Source organism: Gymnoscopelus braueri, assembly GCF_963280865.1.
Source record: "Gymnoscopelus braueri genome assembly, chromosome: 15".
NCBI lineage: Eukaryota > Metazoa > Chordata > Actinopteri > Myctophiformes > Myctophidae > Gymnoscopelus > Gymnoscopelus braueri.
In genome coordinates this window covers 25,044,192-25,062,891 of record NC_137620.1, presented here as the reverse complement: position 1 = coordinate 25,062,891, position 18,700 = coordinate 25,044,192, and the positions used below count along the sequence as shown (strand labels likewise).

At 40.8% G+C, this 18,700-nt stretch overlaps 1 protein-coding gene across 12 annotated transcripts in view; it reads right to left on the bottom strand.

Moving 5' to 3' along the window:
* Positions 1-2,674: 2,674 nt before the first annotated feature.
* The window catches only part of ehbp1l1a (EH domain binding protein 1-like 1a), a 54,618-nt gene continuing 38,592 nt past the window's right edge, over positions 2,675-18,700 (bottom strand). For 6 of the 12 annotated variants that reach the window (XM_080452206.1, XM_080452210.1, XM_080452213.1 and 3 more), the window contains 13 exons: positions 15,891-18,647; positions 14,913-15,090; positions 14,617-14,783; positions 14,447-14,495; positions 13,566-14,093; positions 13,437-13,488; positions 12,887-12,939; positions 12,314-12,425; positions 10,591-10,690; positions 8,860-8,933; positions 6,861-6,975; positions 4,256-5,722; positions 2,675-3,971 (listed from right to left, as the gene is read on the bottom strand). In XM_080452206.1, the coding sequence (XP_080308332.1) occupies positions 5,632-5,722; positions 6,861-6,975; positions 8,860-8,933; positions 10,591-10,690; positions 12,314-12,425; positions 12,887-12,939; positions 13,437-13,488; positions 13,566-14,093; positions 14,447-14,495; positions 14,617-14,783; positions 14,913-15,090; positions 15,891-18,647 (4,276 nt within the window). In that variant the 3' untranslated portion in view covers positions 2,675-3,971; positions 4,256-5,631. The remainder of the gene's footprint in view (positions 3,972-4,255; positions 5,723-6,860; positions 6,976-8,859; positions 8,934-10,590; positions 10,691-12,313; positions 12,426-12,886; positions 12,940-13,436; positions 13,489-13,565; positions 14,094-14,446; positions 14,496-14,616; positions 14,784-14,912; positions 15,091-15,890; positions 18,648-18,700) is intronic. The other 6 variants (XM_080452214.1, XM_080452216.1, XM_080452217.1 and 3 more) reach the window with 5 other exon arrangements.

Below are 18,700 nucleotides of genomic sequence, written 5' to 3'. Positions count from 1 at the left end.
TAAAGATTGGGCAGGGAGGCCAAACCATTTCTAGACTCAATGTCAGTCTGACGTCTTAGCCTATACTGAGCATCAAACTCAGGTTGTGCAATCTTTCTCACTTCTTCTTTCCACCCTGTAAAAGAAATGCAGACACATCTATTTCTTCTTTTCTTAGAAATTATTTTGGGTGGGGAAGATAAGTATGCACCAACAAAAAAAGAATCACAGAATTACACCATGTTCTTTGTCAGTTTTGGCTGTGGGAACGATATTGATCACTGTGTTTTCATGTAGAGGCTAACAGTATCATGCGTTAAAAAGTTTACCTGGTTGTCATTTGAGAGAAACTTTTTGTGAGTTTGCCAACCATTAGTGCCATGGGATTTTAAAGACACCAATCAGCAACTTTTTTTCCCAGCAAGTTGAAATGAACTATTTATATATTTTTTTGTGGCACTTCTGGTTTAGAACAGAGATCAGAGTGACGTGACAGGAAGGGTGGGGGGGGGGCATATCATGCAGTATACTTTATGCTTTCAGCCGCTAGTTTAAAGTTTTCTTTTGTTATTTTTACTTATTGTGTTATTGTATCCTAATGTCATTTCATAATTGTGCTTCCTTTGCTTGATGTTTTCTGTAAAGCACCTTGAATTACCTTGTTGTTGAACAAATACATTTACAAATAAATAATGATATGCACTTTTGTAAATTATCCACCCTCGCTGCCCTTCCATCCAACAGCATTTCTTTCTGGTTGCGTTTCGGGGCCGGAAATTCCAAGATGGTGGATTTGAATTGGCTGTAATAGTGTCGTTGCCATTCCCTGTGTCCATGTTTTTTTTTTGCAGTCAACTTGGATTGGCTTGAGCAGAATTTGGCGATACAATCTTTTTCTTTCTAACAGGAAGGAACACACATCACAACATGATCCAGCAGCCAATCTAAACAACATTCTTCTAGAAGGGTGCAATGATTATTATTATGGCCCCTCAGAATACCATGTGATATGTTGGGTAACTGTTTGGGTAACTGAGTAATTGGAACAAAAATGTATCTTTATGTAGAATCAACTCTAAAATATTGTTATTTTCTTTCATACTGTTTTTGTTGCTTCTAAATTCATAAAATTCAGCTGTTGTCATTCTCTACTAAATTAGAAAAGCTCATTCTATATTTCTCTACATGTGAAAAAAACATTTGTTAACCCAAAAAAAAGAAAAGAAAATTATGTACAAATAAACAACTTAAAGGGATATTTCACTTTCAAAAAAACTTTTGGTCATTTTATCGTCTACTCAGGCCTTTGTGAACCCCCCAGACAGTTTTTAAGTTGCTTGATTCAGTATTTAGATATTTGATATTCATTTTATCAGACACGCCCCCTTCCTATACAAACCCATCGTAATTTTAAACTCCATTTTAACCATGTTAGATTCATCAAAAACACCCGTCCTTGGTTCTGGTGACTCATACCGCCCCCCTAATACGCGAGGGGGCCGTGTTTTTTCAATTACTTTTTTCATGTATTTTTAATATAATTTTTTTGAAAATGAAAAAATATAAATACAATAAAAAAATAAAATAAAATAAATGAAAAAATTAATCAGAAAAACACGGCCCCCTCACGCATTAGGAGGGCAGGGTGAGTCACCAGAACCGAGGACGGGTGTTTTCGATGAATCTAACATGGTTAAAATGGAGTTTGAAATTACAATGGGTTTGTATAGGACGGGGGTGTGTCTGATAAAATGAATATCAAATATCTAAATACTGAATCAAGCAACTTAAAAACTGTCTAGGGGGCTCACAAAGGCCTGAATAGATGATAAAATGACCAAAAGTTTTTTTGAAAGTGAAATATCCCTTTAATATGTAATACATTAGCCTAGTATTTTGGGTGGATATGAAATCTTCCAATTTTATTCCTTTGCCCAATGTTTTGTTGACGTTTTTTAACACACCTTGACCTTTTTGAATCTCACTCCTGGCAAATACTAACCTGATTCCGCCAGAAAGATGGAAGTATCTTGCTTCACACTTGTTTCTCAACCTACTTCTGTATTGTGAGGCTGTATTTTGATGTGTGAACTTGTGAACTCAATGCAAACATAACAAAAAACAACACTAAAACTAATTAAAACGCAACTGAAATTGAAAACAAAAAGTAAAAAAGAAAAACGAATGAAAAATCCAAAACTGCAATAAATTTGAAAAGTTGAAGGGAGGTGATTATCTTGCCTTTTAGTATAGGTAGGACAGGAGGTGAAATGGAGTAAGATGGGTGAAGAAGTGGATGTGAAAAGGAGCAAGAGAGATGATTTAAGTGTACTTACCTCTGTGTATACTGTGGATTATCTCTGGATGTTAGATTCATATAGAAAGATTCACATCACAAATGTAACAAACTGGGTTGCCAATTAAGGCTGATTTAGTTGTGTGCCAGTGACGGTGTTGTGCACTGGAAATAGCAGATATACAAGCTCACAATGCTTCGCAGCACGTGTTGTTAGCTTGTAGATCGGCTATTTTCAGTGTGCAACAAGATGCGCATCCAAGTATAAATCAGGCATTAGTGTATGGACCACATGCCCCTTGTGAGTCGCAAGGACGTTGGGACTCAAATCCGACTCCCGTCATGTCCTGCATGCTTTCTCTCTGACCTCGGATTCCTATCTCTCTACCATCTACTATCTGAATAAAGCAAAACATAAATAAAAATAAATAAACTATAATAATCTTAGAATAAAATGTAATGGCTGAGTAACATGAAGGAGCAATCAGACAATCAGTTTAAAGACATCTAAAATAGCTTTGTATTTTCCAATCTTTACAAATAGTGCAAATATGACATTAAAACGACAATCAAAACCTTTCCAACACAGCAATCAGTTACAAAAACACAACCTGTAATCTTTTCATATCACACAGGCAGAGGTGAATGTTGCCACAAGCAACAGTATGGCATCGTGATGACGGGGTCACAGGCTGGAAAATAACTGCAAACTAAAACACAGAAATCTATCAGAGAGCAGAACTGACGTTCTCTGGTACACAAATTGCTTTTGTTTACTGACAAAGCAGGAAATATATAATCGCTGTTAGGCAGAAAACGTGTATCTCCAAAATTAATCTTGTAATGTTTTTTTTTCATAAATTAATGCCCTATTCTATACTGTCATATGGCAGCACCACGCATCTATTTTTGAACAGTTTTGAACATTTTTTAAAATGTTCATCAATAATGACATGCTCAAAATACAGGTTGAAGGTGAATAAGTCTGTGGGTTTTATAAATATTTAACCAATGAAATGTATTAACATGAACTTGTAACTAATGACTACATTAGATCCATTGGAACACAGGGTCTGTTTCCCATGTCCTGGAAAGTAACGGTTTTGAACAAACAAGGTTTCCACCTGACAGCGATGATACAGAGTCCAGTTATTAACAGGACCATACAAAACTTCAAATGATTCATTATTCAGTGACCAACTTCTGAAATAAATCACAAGTGTGGATGTTTGTAGGCACAAACTGTTCAGTCTACCTCTTAAATTTCATAAACATAATCTTTTCCCTCATAGGAAGGGTTGAAATACTGATTATGAGGTGTTTGGCATTGGATAGTTAAACATTTTATTGTATCCTTTAAACATCACTTCAATAAGAACCTTTCCCAAGGGTCAAAATAATTTCTGTTGACACAAGTCACAGAACATATTGTTCATGTAAAATGTAGATATGTGTTAAAACAGTTTCATAGCCGTGGGAGTCTATGTTAAAAGTAACAGAGAAATAGACTGTGGTTATAATTATTGGCGCTGCACTTACATTAATATTGCTACCTGTGTTCTTCATAACTTGTTTGCTTCCTTAAGGATTGAAAATTACACCCTGTGAAAATATATTCTCTAAAGTGGAAGATGCAAAATACAGTTAATAAAAAATGGTTCTTATTAATTGTTTTCTTTTGAGCTCTGGCTAAAACCTAACCTCACTCCGTCAAATGGAAGAAGCTTGCGACACACATTTTGTTTCACAGCGTACTTGCATCTGAGACTCCGGGCGCAGAATCGATGACAGACGGAGTTTCATTTTTTCAAGCTACTAGGCAGGTGATTGGATGATCCCGCCCCTAGCAGCCGCTGATTGGTTCGGATGCGCAGCAGTTCGGGCAGCTTTACTCTGTGAGCAATCCCAGACCCTCCTTCCTGAAACCAAATGCAAATGAGATTTCCGGAGGGAGGGGGGGTTTACCAGGCTAGCTAAAACCCCCAAAAGAAATAAAAAGCATGTGAGTGGAAGGTTCTCTGGATGATGCATTCTGAATAAATAAAGTAACATAAAACCTTAAATTAATTCAATAACTTAGAATAACTTTTCTTTTGCGTAACATGTACAATTTCTTTGTCAACAATATCACTTCCCATTTTTTTGCATCAGTTTTCAAACCGCATCCTTTGTTATCTCGGTCAGCAACCAGTCAACATACACGTCCCACACAATTTAAACCACGCACTTCAAAAGACTGTCCAAAATGTCTTTCTGAGGTCACCCCTCTTCATACACTGTACTGTAAATGGCAGATACATGCAGGTACTTGGCTGTGAGATCAACTGCATGACCATTTATACTGCAATATATCTTACAGTAAGGCAATTATGGTGATAAATTCAGTAACTTTTCAGTAACTTGTATCTATATCAAAACATCTAACCAACAAGCACACATTTACAACCAGCACACTTTACATTCAAAACAAAAATAAAGTGTCTGTAACTTAACCTAAAAAAAAAAAAAGATCTGCAAGGAATCCACACTCAAACCACAAACAAAACAAGGAGTGCTCGCTGGAGTTTTGATGTCTCGGTGACCGAGCAGGTCAACCTTCCTTTGTGGCGGAGGCCCATTCAATGACACAAGATGTAGTATTGTCCAATGTAGGGGGCACATGAGAGAGACCATAAGAGAGAAGCACAATTTACTGTCCTATGCTATATTTTGAATTAGATATGCTTCTATAGGTTTATGCCTAATTTATGCTACATCTTATGATGCTGTCATGCGCTGGACATAGCCAATCTACAAGCCCACAATGCGTTGTATGTAGGCGCTTTTAGATTGACTATGTCCGGCACACAACAACACCATCGTACAACTAACTATAGATTGGGCTTAAGACTGCCAGGGGATTTCCCATGACTCACAAGCTCCTTTCTTCACCCCTCCCTCTCCATCTGTAGTACGCACTCATATCCCATCCATGCATGTTATTAACTTGACTTCTTCCCTGGAGCTTTTGTGCTTTCTATTACATTTGTAATTGTTATTTACTGTTTTAGCTATGCATCTCTGTGTGTCTCTCTCCCTCTTTCCCCTCTCTCTCTCTCTCTCTCTCTCTCTCTCAACTCAACCAGTCAAGGCAGATGGCCGCCCACCTAGAGACAGTTTCTGCTCAAGGTTTCTTCCCTTGCTGCCATCACCAAGCGCTTGCTCATGGATGAATTGTAAGAGTATGTTATTGCCCTGCTCTACATGTAAAGTGTCATGAGACAACTTTTGCTGTGGTTTGGCGCTATATGAATACAATTGACTTGACTTGACTTCTGAGCGTCTCTCTGATGAGTCCAACCCACTGTCCCCCAGGTTCACTGCACCACACAGTCCTTCTGTTGTTTGGAGTACTTCCTCCTCCTCTGCTCCAGACCTCTCTCCAAACGTTCATCCTCCTCCAAGGCCCTGCGCAGGTAAAAAACATCCATGAAATGTGTTCCTTTTGTTTCCCCTTTTTCTCCTAATTTAGTCATTATGCAAATTCCCTATTCGCCCATGTCACTGCTGACCCCTACTGGTTGGAGGTTGTAGACAACCTCATGTCTCCTTCAGTAATCAGTACACATGGAGTTGCCAGCTGCTTCGTTTGAGGATTGTTCAGTTTAAAATTGATCTTAAACCAAGGCTTGATCTTAAACCAAGGCTTCAATTAATTGGACTTGGATAAACGTATCCACTGGCTGGACTGCCCCTCGGATACAGATGGATCACTCCTTCATTGCGCCAAGTCGCTTGTCCTATGTGTACTGTTTTTAATAGTCTATATTAGCATTTATTATTGTGTTTGTATAGTCTGTTGGGTGTTGTTTGTTTTATAATGGACCACATTGGAAACAAGCTTTGGCTTTTTTGTGATTAATCCATTTTGGTGATTTTAATTGGTGATTTAACTGTTGCCAATAAAGTATTCTATCTATATATTTGTTTCACCTAACAGCATAGCTGACGGATGTAGGGGTGATTTATTGTTATTGCCTGTCTTGTAAGATAGCCAACACCTGCATCTTGTCTCTTAGTAAAAAAGTATAGCCTAGCAATTCATTAGTTGTTCAGACTTGGATTAGGTGTGTTTTGCAACAGCGTTGCTGTTGGGGCACAACACCCCAGGCTGATTTGTAGTTTGTATTCCACTTCAGGTGAAAAACTACAGCAGGTTAAAAACATGGCGGACTAGTAAGCAACACAGCTACAGCAAGTAAAATGTATAATGAGCATGTTAGATGTTGTGTGCACAGAACCATGGGTGTGCCACTGGATAATGCTTCCACCTTCACACATCTAAATCTAACTTACATGATTAATCTTATTGGCTGGAGCAGCTGTGTTGCTCACAGCCCTGTGTACTAAAAGGCAGTGGTGGAAAGTAACTACGTACATTTACTCAAGTACTGCACTTGTGAAACGGGACATTCTGTATAACTTCTTGGTACTTTAAATATATTTTGATGTCAATACTTTTGTACTTTTACCCAAGTAAATTTGGTGTGTGTGTGTGTGAGATCTTATTTAATTTGAATTTTTACACAAATCAAATCCGTCTCACCCTCGTTCCTTAGCATCCATGTCGTGGACCAGCTCGTCTCTTTGGTTGACCAGAGACACCAACTCCTGAAGAAGCAGCTGCTCTCTGTGCTTATGGGCCTGGGTCTTCTGCCACTCTGGATGACAGAGCCAGAGATAATAGAGGAAAAATTAAGAAAAAGTGGAAAACAATGAAAAAACTACCGGTGCTGCTGAAATGAGCCAAACTAACACAATTTATCTAATTTATTGGTTGACCAGTAAATACAACACATGATCTGTCCGTCCGTCCGTGTATGTGTGTCCGTATGTGTACAGCTAATCTCCGGCAAAGTTGGCCCAATCGACGTGAATCTGTGCACACACACTCTCTGGAGGCCCGAGCAGAACCTCTGCCCCAAATCTTTCACATCGGACTGTTATATAGTGTGTATTATTACTAGGCCTGACCTCTAGTAGTCGAATAGTCGACTAATTAGTCGAGGGGTGTCTGAGTCGGTCAATCTCCTAGTCGAATTATAATTTTTGGGCGGTGAAACCGCCCCTATATGTGAGGTTTGGACAATTTGCACCCCCTGCGCTGTGATTGGCCACCAGTGTACCCCCCTAACCCTGCACCGTGATTGGCCAATCACAGTCTATTCAGGACTGTGATTGGCTAGTGAAACATGACACATGTGCATAGCCCTATAAATAGGACTATGCACTTAAAAAAAAACATTTATGTTTTTTTTTAAGTTAGGGGTGTACAATGGTTGGTCCACAATATTACTTTTCTTTAAGTGAACTTCCATCACTGTGATGACCACTGTGACCACACCGCCCACTTCACACTGGGTGTGATTTTTTTTTAAATTATTACACCTGCAGATTTTGTTCAAACATCACGCAAATCGGTACACATTATCTCTTTAGTCATGTGATCAAGACGGATCTGTCCGAATTTTCATATTCCATCCTGATTGGGTAGTAGTCCGTTTTGAACAAAATGCCTCAAATCATGAACGCAGCATCCAATAGCTGTGACATTTTGCACGCACATTCCCACTAGGCCGAGGAAGAAATGACACCCTTTTCACAGTGGCCTATTATAGCGTCACCAAGAGGCCGATTGCAATACACATTCTTTTTTAATATATATATATATTTTTTCATATTTCATCCTGATTAGCTAAGATTGACTTCTGCTACCTGGCCTGGAGGAGACCTGTGCTCCGAGGAGCACATTCTTCTAGTTTGACCTCTGTCCTGCACCTGGCACTTTAGAGTGGATGTGCGTGCTTCTTGTTTATGTGGTTTTGTCCTTTACCCAGTGACTTTTCTGCTGAATGTAAAATCCCCTGAAAATAGAGAAGTTCTTTTCTAGGATGTTTCATTATCACTTTCATCATCCGAATTACAGCTACTTCCTAAAACCATCAGTGATATTGGAGACACATAAACACTGAAACAAACAAAAATACCACTGAGTTGAAGTCATATACACTATTAATAAAACAATGGAAGTATCAACTGTTTGGTCAAATTACATGTATTTTGTAGTGGGTTAACGCACAGCTTCATGAGCCTAAGACCACAATGTTATGGTATTTGAAAGCCTTGGGAGGTTTATCCGGATCTGTCTAATGTGCAGGGTGGTTTGGGTTTGATATTCTTCTGTTAATTCTCCACAGTTCACTGGAGCACATTGTGAGCATTTGGGCGGCATGTGGCTCAGGAGGAAAAACGGCTCCCGGTTCGATCCTCGGCTCGCCCTGGGTTACTGTCAAAGTGTCCTTGAGCAAGGCACTTAACCCCTAATTGCTCCCGATGAACAGGTTGGTGCCTTGCATGGTTTTCCCTGCCGTGAATGTAAAGTGCTTAGGATAAAGGCACTATATACTGTAATGCACCATTTACCATTTTTACTATTGTGTGTGGGACTCAAGTCTGAGTAAGAGCTAGATGCTTGAAACGTCACCTTTGGTGGTTATAATAATAGTGTGCAGACTCTATATTTCTGTTTGGTAATTAGGTCTTACCTTCAACAGCCATCATGTCTCTCAGTTCCTTGTTCAGCAGCTCAAATTTCCTCTCCAAGTCCTGTTCCTCCAGTCTGTCAGTCAGAACACATGAATTAAATCATTTATACCGTGTGGTGTGTTTTAATGTGTGGGCTTATGCATATGCATGGATGTGTAATGCATAATGCACAGGGTTGACTTGTGCTTTGTGTGTGTGTGTGTGTGTGTGTGTGTGTGTGTGTGTGTGTGTGTGTGCGTGTGTGTGTGTGTGTGTGCGTGTGTGTGTTTGTGTGTGTGTGTGTGTGTGTGTGTGTGTGTGTGTGTGTGTGTGCGTGTGCGTGCATGCGTGTCTGTGTTTGTGTGGCCCTACTTCCCGCAAGTCCCATGTGTTATCTGAGTATAGAGTGCTCTTACACAATACTCGTAATTGCATCCTGACCTTTATTTTGTTATGCCTTATTATTTCTCTGATTCCTTTTATTATGCATTTAAATCCCTTTTATGTCTTTAAATGTCTTTTTATGCCTTATGTAAAGCACTTAGAATTGTCTTTGTCTATGAAATGTTTAAATAAACTTACCACCTGTTTTAGTCAGACAGAGGCACCTCTTAACTCTTTCACTGCCAAGAGTATTTTCATAAAGTACTCCCCCAGTGCCAGCAATTTGCGTTTTTTTTTATTTAGTAATTTTGTAATTTTCCATTCAAATAAATTATCTGATTGGGTTTTTAAACCCATAATACAGTTCTACCAGTAGAGAGCAACAAATCGACACATTGATGACCTCGCTGGCTCACTCGCCCCCTCCCAAACAGGCTCACGTCACATCCGGTCATAACCGGATGTTGACATTTTTGACAATCGTTGATCGGGCTAAATTACGATGTGATACACGACTACGATGACTGATCGTCACCCAGACCAAAGAGAGTAGACGTGGACCTCTCCGTTCGTTTTTTATACCGTGTGAAAAACCGTGACTTTCCCTATTCTGGCCGAAAATGACCGCGGGAAAAAAATGAGAACCGGAAACGGAATCTGCGTCATGAAACCGGAACCCAATGAGTCTGAAGGAGTCAGGAAGCGAAAGTGATCATGAAAAATAAACAGAATAGCGCGACCACAGTCAAAAGTAAAAACTCGATTTCTCGTGCTGGCAGGGAGGGTACTCGGGAAAAACTCGGGATATCTAGGGGCGTGGCACTGAGAGAGTTAATAGGATAGGTTACATTTAAAACATTTTCGTCTTGGTATTGCTTGAAATTATATGTGTGTGTATATGTATATAAGGTGTTTTTTCTTGTGTAAATTGTTTTCTTTTATACTTTTGTGCATCAGGTTGTGTCGTTTACATTGTGGTGTAAGCTTCTATTTGATGGATTCATTATTTTATTGAAAGCCTAGTAGGGTCAGGTGATCTGTCAGGTGACCTGGCACAGTAGGTATTTGAAGGTTCAGTTTGTTTTTTCTAAATAAGACGCTCAAAGTATCACCCACCTTGGTGGTAACTCACTATGAGAGCATGATCCAGTGTGTGGACTCTGTCTTTCTATTTTGTTCTTCTGTGAAGCACCTGGGATTTTTGGATGTCCGTGATTTGTTAACTTCTTTATATAAATAAACTTGCTTTGCCTTCTGTGCATGTGTTTGTCTATGTGTGCATACAGGGCAACACCTTGGACTTCATAAAACCACTGAATGCTCAAGCCACATCATCCCAGGACTGTGTTTTTCTGTCAGTGTCTTACAGTAACTGCAGGTGGTCCTGTCTCCTGATGAGAGCGTTCTTCTTGTTGACCAAGTTGAACCACTCCTGAATGAGCTTCTCCTCCTCCACCTTGTCACTTCCTGCAACAAGCACAGTCGTGTACCCTTTTCAATCATATTGTGTGCATAATGTGCATATCTACAACGCTACACATCAACAGTTTTAGCATTAGTTCACAACGCTTTTTATAATATGGTGTCTTGAACGCATTTAACTTCTTGGTTGTATACTCACGATAAACCACTGCTACACTAGGTTAGCAACACTGCATCTGTAGTTAAAATTGTGGATGGATCTGGTTGCTAATTGCCGAATACCTTGCAATAAAATAAATACAGTAATACCGTATACTTGAGGCTGTGATACACAGCATTATACCACAGCTGCAGTTGTTTCTGGTATGACCAGAAACATGGTCAAGCACAGTGGTCAAGCACAGTGCCTAAGTGCCCATAGATTTATATGATCATGATATACCACAGCCTCAAGTGTATTATTGCGTAGATATGAGGTTTAGAGCATAGTACATTATATTGGCTAAGGAAACCCATTGACTCCGACTGCACGTATGGAATTTTACATCATTGGTTTGGTCTTGCTCTACTTATTTTAGTCTCCTGTGCGTGTGTGCTATCCCATTTGTAATTATTACCGTACTGAATTATTTAGCAGTTCTGCACATGACGTCCCTGTGGTGTTAGGGTGTAATTTATTTCATCTTCTATTCTCAATTCGACAACAGTGAACCCTAAACCATATGTTGTACATGTTGTACATGTGTTGACAATAAAGTTTCTATTCTGTTCTACTTTGAACTCTGAGAGTGTAATAAAACTAAGAGTCTAGAGGACATGCTGTTTGTGCCAACCGGACCCACAGTAAGGGGTTTCAACTGACTGGAACCGGCATCCTTAGAGTCCCATACTGTCAAGGTATGTTTGGGACCCTAGCGTTGGACGGAAGGACAGATGGACAGACCGAGTAACTGACCGACACTGCCACTCTTGGAGCCCTGCCGCTAGTGGGGATAATTGTGACACTCTCAGAATTAACCCATTAAAACCAGGAAAGCTTTTCAGAAAACTCTTATGATTTAGAATGATTGGTTTAGAACAGTGGTTCTGAAAAATAGCAGATCTACAAGCTCACTTCGTGCAATGCTGCAAGCTTGTACATCTGCTATTTTTGAATTTTTTTTCTAAATCTTGAAAGATATATATATATTTTTTTTTTTACAAATCTTCTCTGATGGGGGTCCGTGGCCATATATATATATACAGTATATCAATTTGGGGGTCCTTGGCACGAAAAAGTTTGAGAACCGCTTGTTTAGAAGGCATTCGCAGAATCGGCCTCAGGTCTTAACTCATTGGGTGCCAGAGTTATTTCAGATTTTTAGCTGTTGGCTGCCAGAGATTTTTAATTGAAAAACAAAAAGTACTCAGGAGCCGAGATACAGAATTTTAAAGTTTTAAGTTAACAAGGAAGTGGATAGGAGTCTAGATCTTCAACTAATCATATCTCCTAGGTCTTAGGGTCAAATTTTAAAAAAAAAAGAACGCATTAACGCGATCTTGGCGGCCAAGCGCACTATTTATTAGATCGCATTAATGCGTTAATGGCGGCCAATGAGTTAATGTAACACTGTCTCTCATTTCAGCATCCCTCTCTCCATCTCTGTCTCCATCAGACTCTCTCTATACCTGTCTCCATCAGACTCCTGAGCTTCCTCTCCACCACGTCAGCTCTGTTGTCAACGTGCTTCTGCTCTGCTTCCAGGGCCTCCATCTCACTGAGCACATACTGGTTGGGGTCCTAGACACACACACACACAAACAAACAAACACACACACATTATTTAGGTGCACGCCAGGTGCATGGATTAAAGCAAAAAATCTCATGTCTGAAAAAAGTTTGTATGGCATTTAATGATGTTGTAGTAATATTATTCCTGCTGTTCTACATACTGCCAACCAGATGGAGGGTTGAGGCTTTAACCTTGAGATGCTTCTGAACATATTGCTAATTTGACCACTTCTAATCTTAAGATAATAACCGAAAATAGCCTATCTACAAGCTCTCAATGCGTCGCAGACGCATTGAGATCTTGTAGATAGGCTATTTTCGCTGTACACCATGCTTCCATAGAAGACATGATGACTTCTATGGAATCCAAATGACTGAAATCAGATCCATGCACTGAACTTTAATCCATGCAGGTGTCATGCTGCAGCTAAGTGTAAATCCCTTATGTGGTTGTGGAAACTTGAACGGACCTGGCTTTCTTCCTCTGGCTTCCTCTCAGCGCTTGTTTCGGCCTCTCTGCCCTCTGCATGACAAACACAGAAATCCAATTAAACCACAATGTCCATAAATGTGGTGCACAATTCTGTAACGACAGCAGCTAACCAGTGGTTGACGAGTAAATGAAGTGAACGATGTGTACATGTGACCACTGTGTTTGCACATTGGGACAAACAAAAGCGAAAGTTAAAGCTGCACTCTGTAACTTTCATGTTCCACCCCCGGACTTGAACAGGGCTCTCCTGCGCAAGTGCTGATATTGGTACCACTAAGCTAATAGACTCTGCCTGCTTGAGAGCCCGAGAAATTTAAACTTGACCTGCAGGTAGTACCACTTGTCAGCCAGTCGTGTCGAAACCAGCGGATCAAAATGTCTCATTAGAAGAGTAGGGTTAGCAAAGTTAGTTATATTGTATTGTATAGTTATATTGTATTAACATACATACGCCTCATAATCTCTCATAAGGAAAAAGACAGAAAAGACAAAAAAGAAAAAACATTGCATTGTTATGAACAGCTAACCTGTTTCTGATTTCCTCCGGGCGGCAGTGTTTTCTTCTAGCCCGGCAGTAGCCTGTAGAGACACAATATATGTAATCATTTACATACATGGAGAAAACCTTGTGTGGAAAAGAAAAGTAGGCCTCTTACCCCTGATGGATCTCCTTCATCCACACTCCTGCGCTGTGACCTACGCTTTTTGACCAGATCGGCGTCTTTCACATGCGAGAAACCAGTCTTGGACAGGAAGTGAGTCCTGGGTGGCGCTACGGGCGTCTGAGCGCCACCCGCCGCGTCACCTTGCGAGCGTTTGGTTCTGGGAGGTGGGACCATGTCCCCGACGGTTTTCGCGTCCTTATCGCTCCCGTTCTCCCCCGCCACTGAGCTTCCGTTGGTCTCCAGAGCGATGAGGCCCTCCTCCTGTAGCCTCTGAGCGCAGTAGCGAACGGCGGCCCCGGGGTCGGCGTCCTCTCGGTTCTCCCGGGACGCCGCCACGGCGTAGCTGGACTCGCTGCTGTCCTTCTCTATCTGCAGCACACTCAGCTCCTGGCCCGTGACGTGAGTGCGGATCTGGTTGAGGTAGGTCATGACGATGAGGCGGTCGGGCACGGCTTCCATGACCATATCAGAGGGCCCCATCAGCCTAGAGATACCCAGTTCAGCAAACCCATCAAAGGCCTGTCGGGAACAGAAAGAACAGAAGTTTGACTAGATTACCAGGCATTATTGTTTGTTACTGTTTTATGGTTTTACAATAACTCGCTGGTTCTCAAAGTGGGGTCTGGGGACCCCCAACGGTCCCCAGCTAAATTATTGATAGTTAGGAACCAAATGGACCCTTATGGGTTTGTAACTCAGAGAGTGAACAATTGGAACCAAATGGACCCGTAAGGGTTTACAGCGTAGATTGGTTTCTCAGAGATGAAAATCATATAAAACAGGCATTTTAAAAGGTTTGAGAATCACTGCAACAGATTATTGTCATTATAATGTTGGTAATGTTATGATGATAAAATTATGAGGGCAATCACCTTTTTGTTGTTGCGTTTGATATCATAAGGGTCCAGCGACTCATAGTCACTGTGCATAGAAGAAAGAAGATATACATATATAATAAACACACATACAGTAATAGGCAATGTAGACAGTTTGACAACATAGCATTTTGTATGTAAGCAAAATAAATATATATTTGTCATACATCTTCTCAGGGCAAAAGTGATGTAGGATGGCACAGAAGGCCAGGCCATTCCTCCAGGAAGTGCCAAAGTTGGTGATCCGGAGACCCTTGTGGCTCTTTGTCACTTCTTGGCACCACTCCAGTAGAGACTGGCTGGAGGTCACCAGACCTGGACTGGCCAACACACTCTGACACAACAAGACACAATTGCAAAAGCGGTCATTGTTTTCAGACAAATAAACCACATCCAAACTATCAAATGACGAGTTGAGTGATTTGGTGCCTCATGAGCTGAACGCAGACTACTGTTGACATACCTCTGGGGAGGCAGCACTATCATCCGGAGGTCTTTTTTGAGGCGTTGTTGGCTCACTGGCTGAACAGACACCAGCTGCTTGTGATTGGCTGTCATCTGGGTAAGAACCACTCAAGCGCTTCTTTCCACGAGGCACTGGGACAGGCCGGCCAGAGGAGTCCTCTGCTGCACCCTTTTGCCTGGAAAGGGAACACACCGCCAAGTGAGTTGTGTGACAAACAAAACATTTGTGAATGTGTTCTTTCAAACAATTCTGCAAGTGGAACTAGTTCAATGACATTGTTAACCCATTAAGACTTGAGTTAATTAAAACAGAATATATATATATATATATATATACATATATATATATATATATATATATATATATATATATATATATATATATATATATATATATATATATATATATATATATATATACATATATATATATATATACATATGTATATATATATATATACATATGTATATATATATATATATGTATATATATATATATATGTATATATATATGTATATATATATATATATATATATATATATATATATATATATATATATATATATATATATATATATATATATATATATATATATATATGTATATATATATATATATGTAAACCCTTATATATATATATATATATATATATATATATATCTTTTTTTTTTTATAATTTTTTTCTTCTATCTGTGTCATTTTAGATTTTAGCTTTGGCTATTCATAAATAGCAGATGTACAAGCTCGCAGCATGGCACAAAGTGACACAATGCGAGCTTTAACACCTGCTATTTTTGAATAGCCAAAGCTAAAATATAAAATGACACAGATGCGTTAACAGTTTTAATGAGTTAATAGAAATAAATTAGACATTTCATGGAAATGTCTAATTCTGGTGCAGGTTCATGAATGAGAATAATGGAAAATCACAGACATATCATAGTTTGAAACTTGTGTACCACCAAGTACACTTACCTCTCTTCCTCTAAGCCACCAGCAGCTACATCTACTGACACAAAGTCAAAGTCCACCTCTTCAACCCCTGTTTTTTTACTCAAGCTCGGCTCCATGGGTTCAGCGTCTTTATCACCCACTAAATCCAACCAGTCATCCTGAGTTGTGACGGTGGGAGCTGTCTCAGACTCTATTTCCGTGTTAGTGTGGTCAGGCATTGCTGCTAAGTCCACCTCTTCAACCCCTGTTCTTTTACTCAAGCTCGGCTCCATGGGTTCAGCGTCTTTATCACCCACTAAATCCAACCAGTCATCCTGAGTTGTGACGGTGGGAGCTGTCTCAGACTCTATTTCCGTGTTAGTGTGGTCAGGCATTGCTGCTGCAGCTTGCTCAATGTCTTCTGTAACAACAGATTTGTCTGTAAAGGTCCAGCCTTCTTCCTCTTCCAGTGCCTTCACATCGACAGTAACTTCTGTAGTGTCTGGCTGACAAAAGTCTGTTTCAGCCAATACTTGTTCTATCTCTAATGCAATATCATCTGCTCCTGCAACTGTAACAAATTCTCCTTCGGAGATCATACTTGATTCCAGCGATACTGAGCCTTTCTTTGCATCTTGACTGTCAGGAGGTGTAACCTCCGAAGTCAACGCTGACTCGACCTCTGAGGATTCGATTTCTGTAGGTATCTGAGCGCCTGCAGGAGGGGTACTGTCTGGGAAGGTGGCACTGAGACGTTTCTTAGGGCGAGGCATTGGGACAGGCATGCTTGTTTGTTCACCCTGTTGCCCTGATTCATGGTCTGAGACATCAGCTGTTGGAGATGGGGAACTAGGTGGTGTAAAGTCGTCCGGGAATGAGCCACTTAAGCGTTTCTTTACCCTTGGTTTTGGAACGGGCAAGTTTGAGGGTCCAAGCATCAGATCTGAACTGTCCTCAACTTTATCTTTGCCCTCAATGTTAAGTCTGCTTTTTCTTCTACGTAAAGGCACTACAGCTTCACATGATGTAGATGCTTGATCTCCAGGAGGTACAGGGGGAAGACTGCTACTCCTTGGTTTGCGCTGGGGTGCCACTGGTAACGTGTCTGTTGAGGCAACAGGTGAACGTCCTCTCTGACTGACTGGTGGAGCTTCTTCTCTACAGGGGTCACAGTCGGGTGTAATAATATCTGATTGGACAGGAGAGGTTTCCTCCGTGGGTGCAAAGTAATCTGGGAAGGAGCCACTGACGCGTTTCTTTGCACGAGGCATTGGGATTGGCAAAGACGCCGGTTGGTCCTCTTTCTGTATTTCCGGTGTTGATTCGTCTGCCTTCAGGGAAGATGTGATTTCCATATGTTGAACAGATGTTTCCTCTAAAGTCTGTGACTGCTTTGGCTCCTCTCTAACCTTCTCAACAACATCACTCAGTATGTTTTCTGTCTGGGCTAGAGCAGCACACTCCCTGTTTGCCGCATTCAATTCATCTACTGTAACTGTCTCATCATCGACCTTTGTGTCAGGTTTGACTGTAAGGATTTTCTTGCTGTGTCTTGGTGGTGCTATTTTCCTGATGATTGATAGAGGGGCGGTCTGTCCAATACCAAAATCATGTACTGACTCTAGTTCAGATTCTGGCTTTGAGGGGACACTGTCCGTTCCCTTTGTTATCAGTGGTGGAATTATCTCAGAAGGTACCTGGACAGATGTGTTGTCAGGCTTTTCACTTTTATCTTGGGATACCAGTTCTGCAGCCATCTGTGGAGGTTTGCTCTCAGTGACATCGGTTTTCTGACCATGTTCTTTGTTGAAACTTTCTTTTCTTCTTACAGGCCGTAGAGGGATTGATACAGTTACTGTGTGGCTGGGGTCCTCACTGGTTTGTAAAGTCTCAGCAGCAGAAATGTTGGATCTCCTCTTAAAGGGCTGTGGAGGTTCAGTGGTTAAAGGAGCAGATGCAACCAGGGCATCCAAATCCTGTTGGTTATCAGTTGTTGGAACAGAAGTCTTCCTAGTGTCCTTTCTTCTAAGAGGTTTGTGGGGCAGTTCAGACATTGGCAGGGATACATTCTCTGTTACTTGTGGAGCTTCAGGTGGTAGACTACTATCTCTTCTTTTCACACGAGGAGGAGCGACAAGATCTTTGGGTACCTGCGCAGATGTGTTTTCAGCTTCTTTTATATGTTCAGCTCTTTGTATGTGTTCAGGTGGTAGACTATTATCTTGTTTACTTATAGGCTGTGAGGAATCCTGCTCTCCTACACTGTCTTGGGTATGAGCTTTATTAGGACCCTCGGGTGGCAGGCTACTGTCTCGTCTCTTTATTCTGCGTGGAGGAACGAGGCCAGGGGATGCCTGTGCAGGAATAATCTTAGCAGTTGCATCTTTGCAGTCAATCTTCTGTAGACTTTCAGAGGGAAGGCTGCGGTCTCTTTTCTTTGTACGCTGGGGAGGGACAACTTCTGTTTGCCTCTGGACAGACACAAATTCGGGTTTGTATTTGCGGTCCGGCGTTAAACTATCTTTCCTCCTCAATGGTCGTAATGGAACTACTGGAGCATTGTCCTTATCTCTATCACCCTCTTTCTGTTTAGGTTCTGGAGGAAGTTCTCGCGTGATGGTTCTGCCTCGCTGAGGGGGATGTACTTCTGTTTGCGGTTCAACTGGAGTAATGTTTTCATCATATGAAGGTTGATCCAGGAGGGTCCCTTCCTTTTGTGATTTATCATCCACCACAAACTTATCTGAGACAGACTGTATGGCAGTAGCAGAAATTTCTCCTGAGCTTGTATGTTGTTGTCTTAAGGATAAAAAGGACATGTTTCAGAATTTGCTTTTCTTCATACTGGTAAT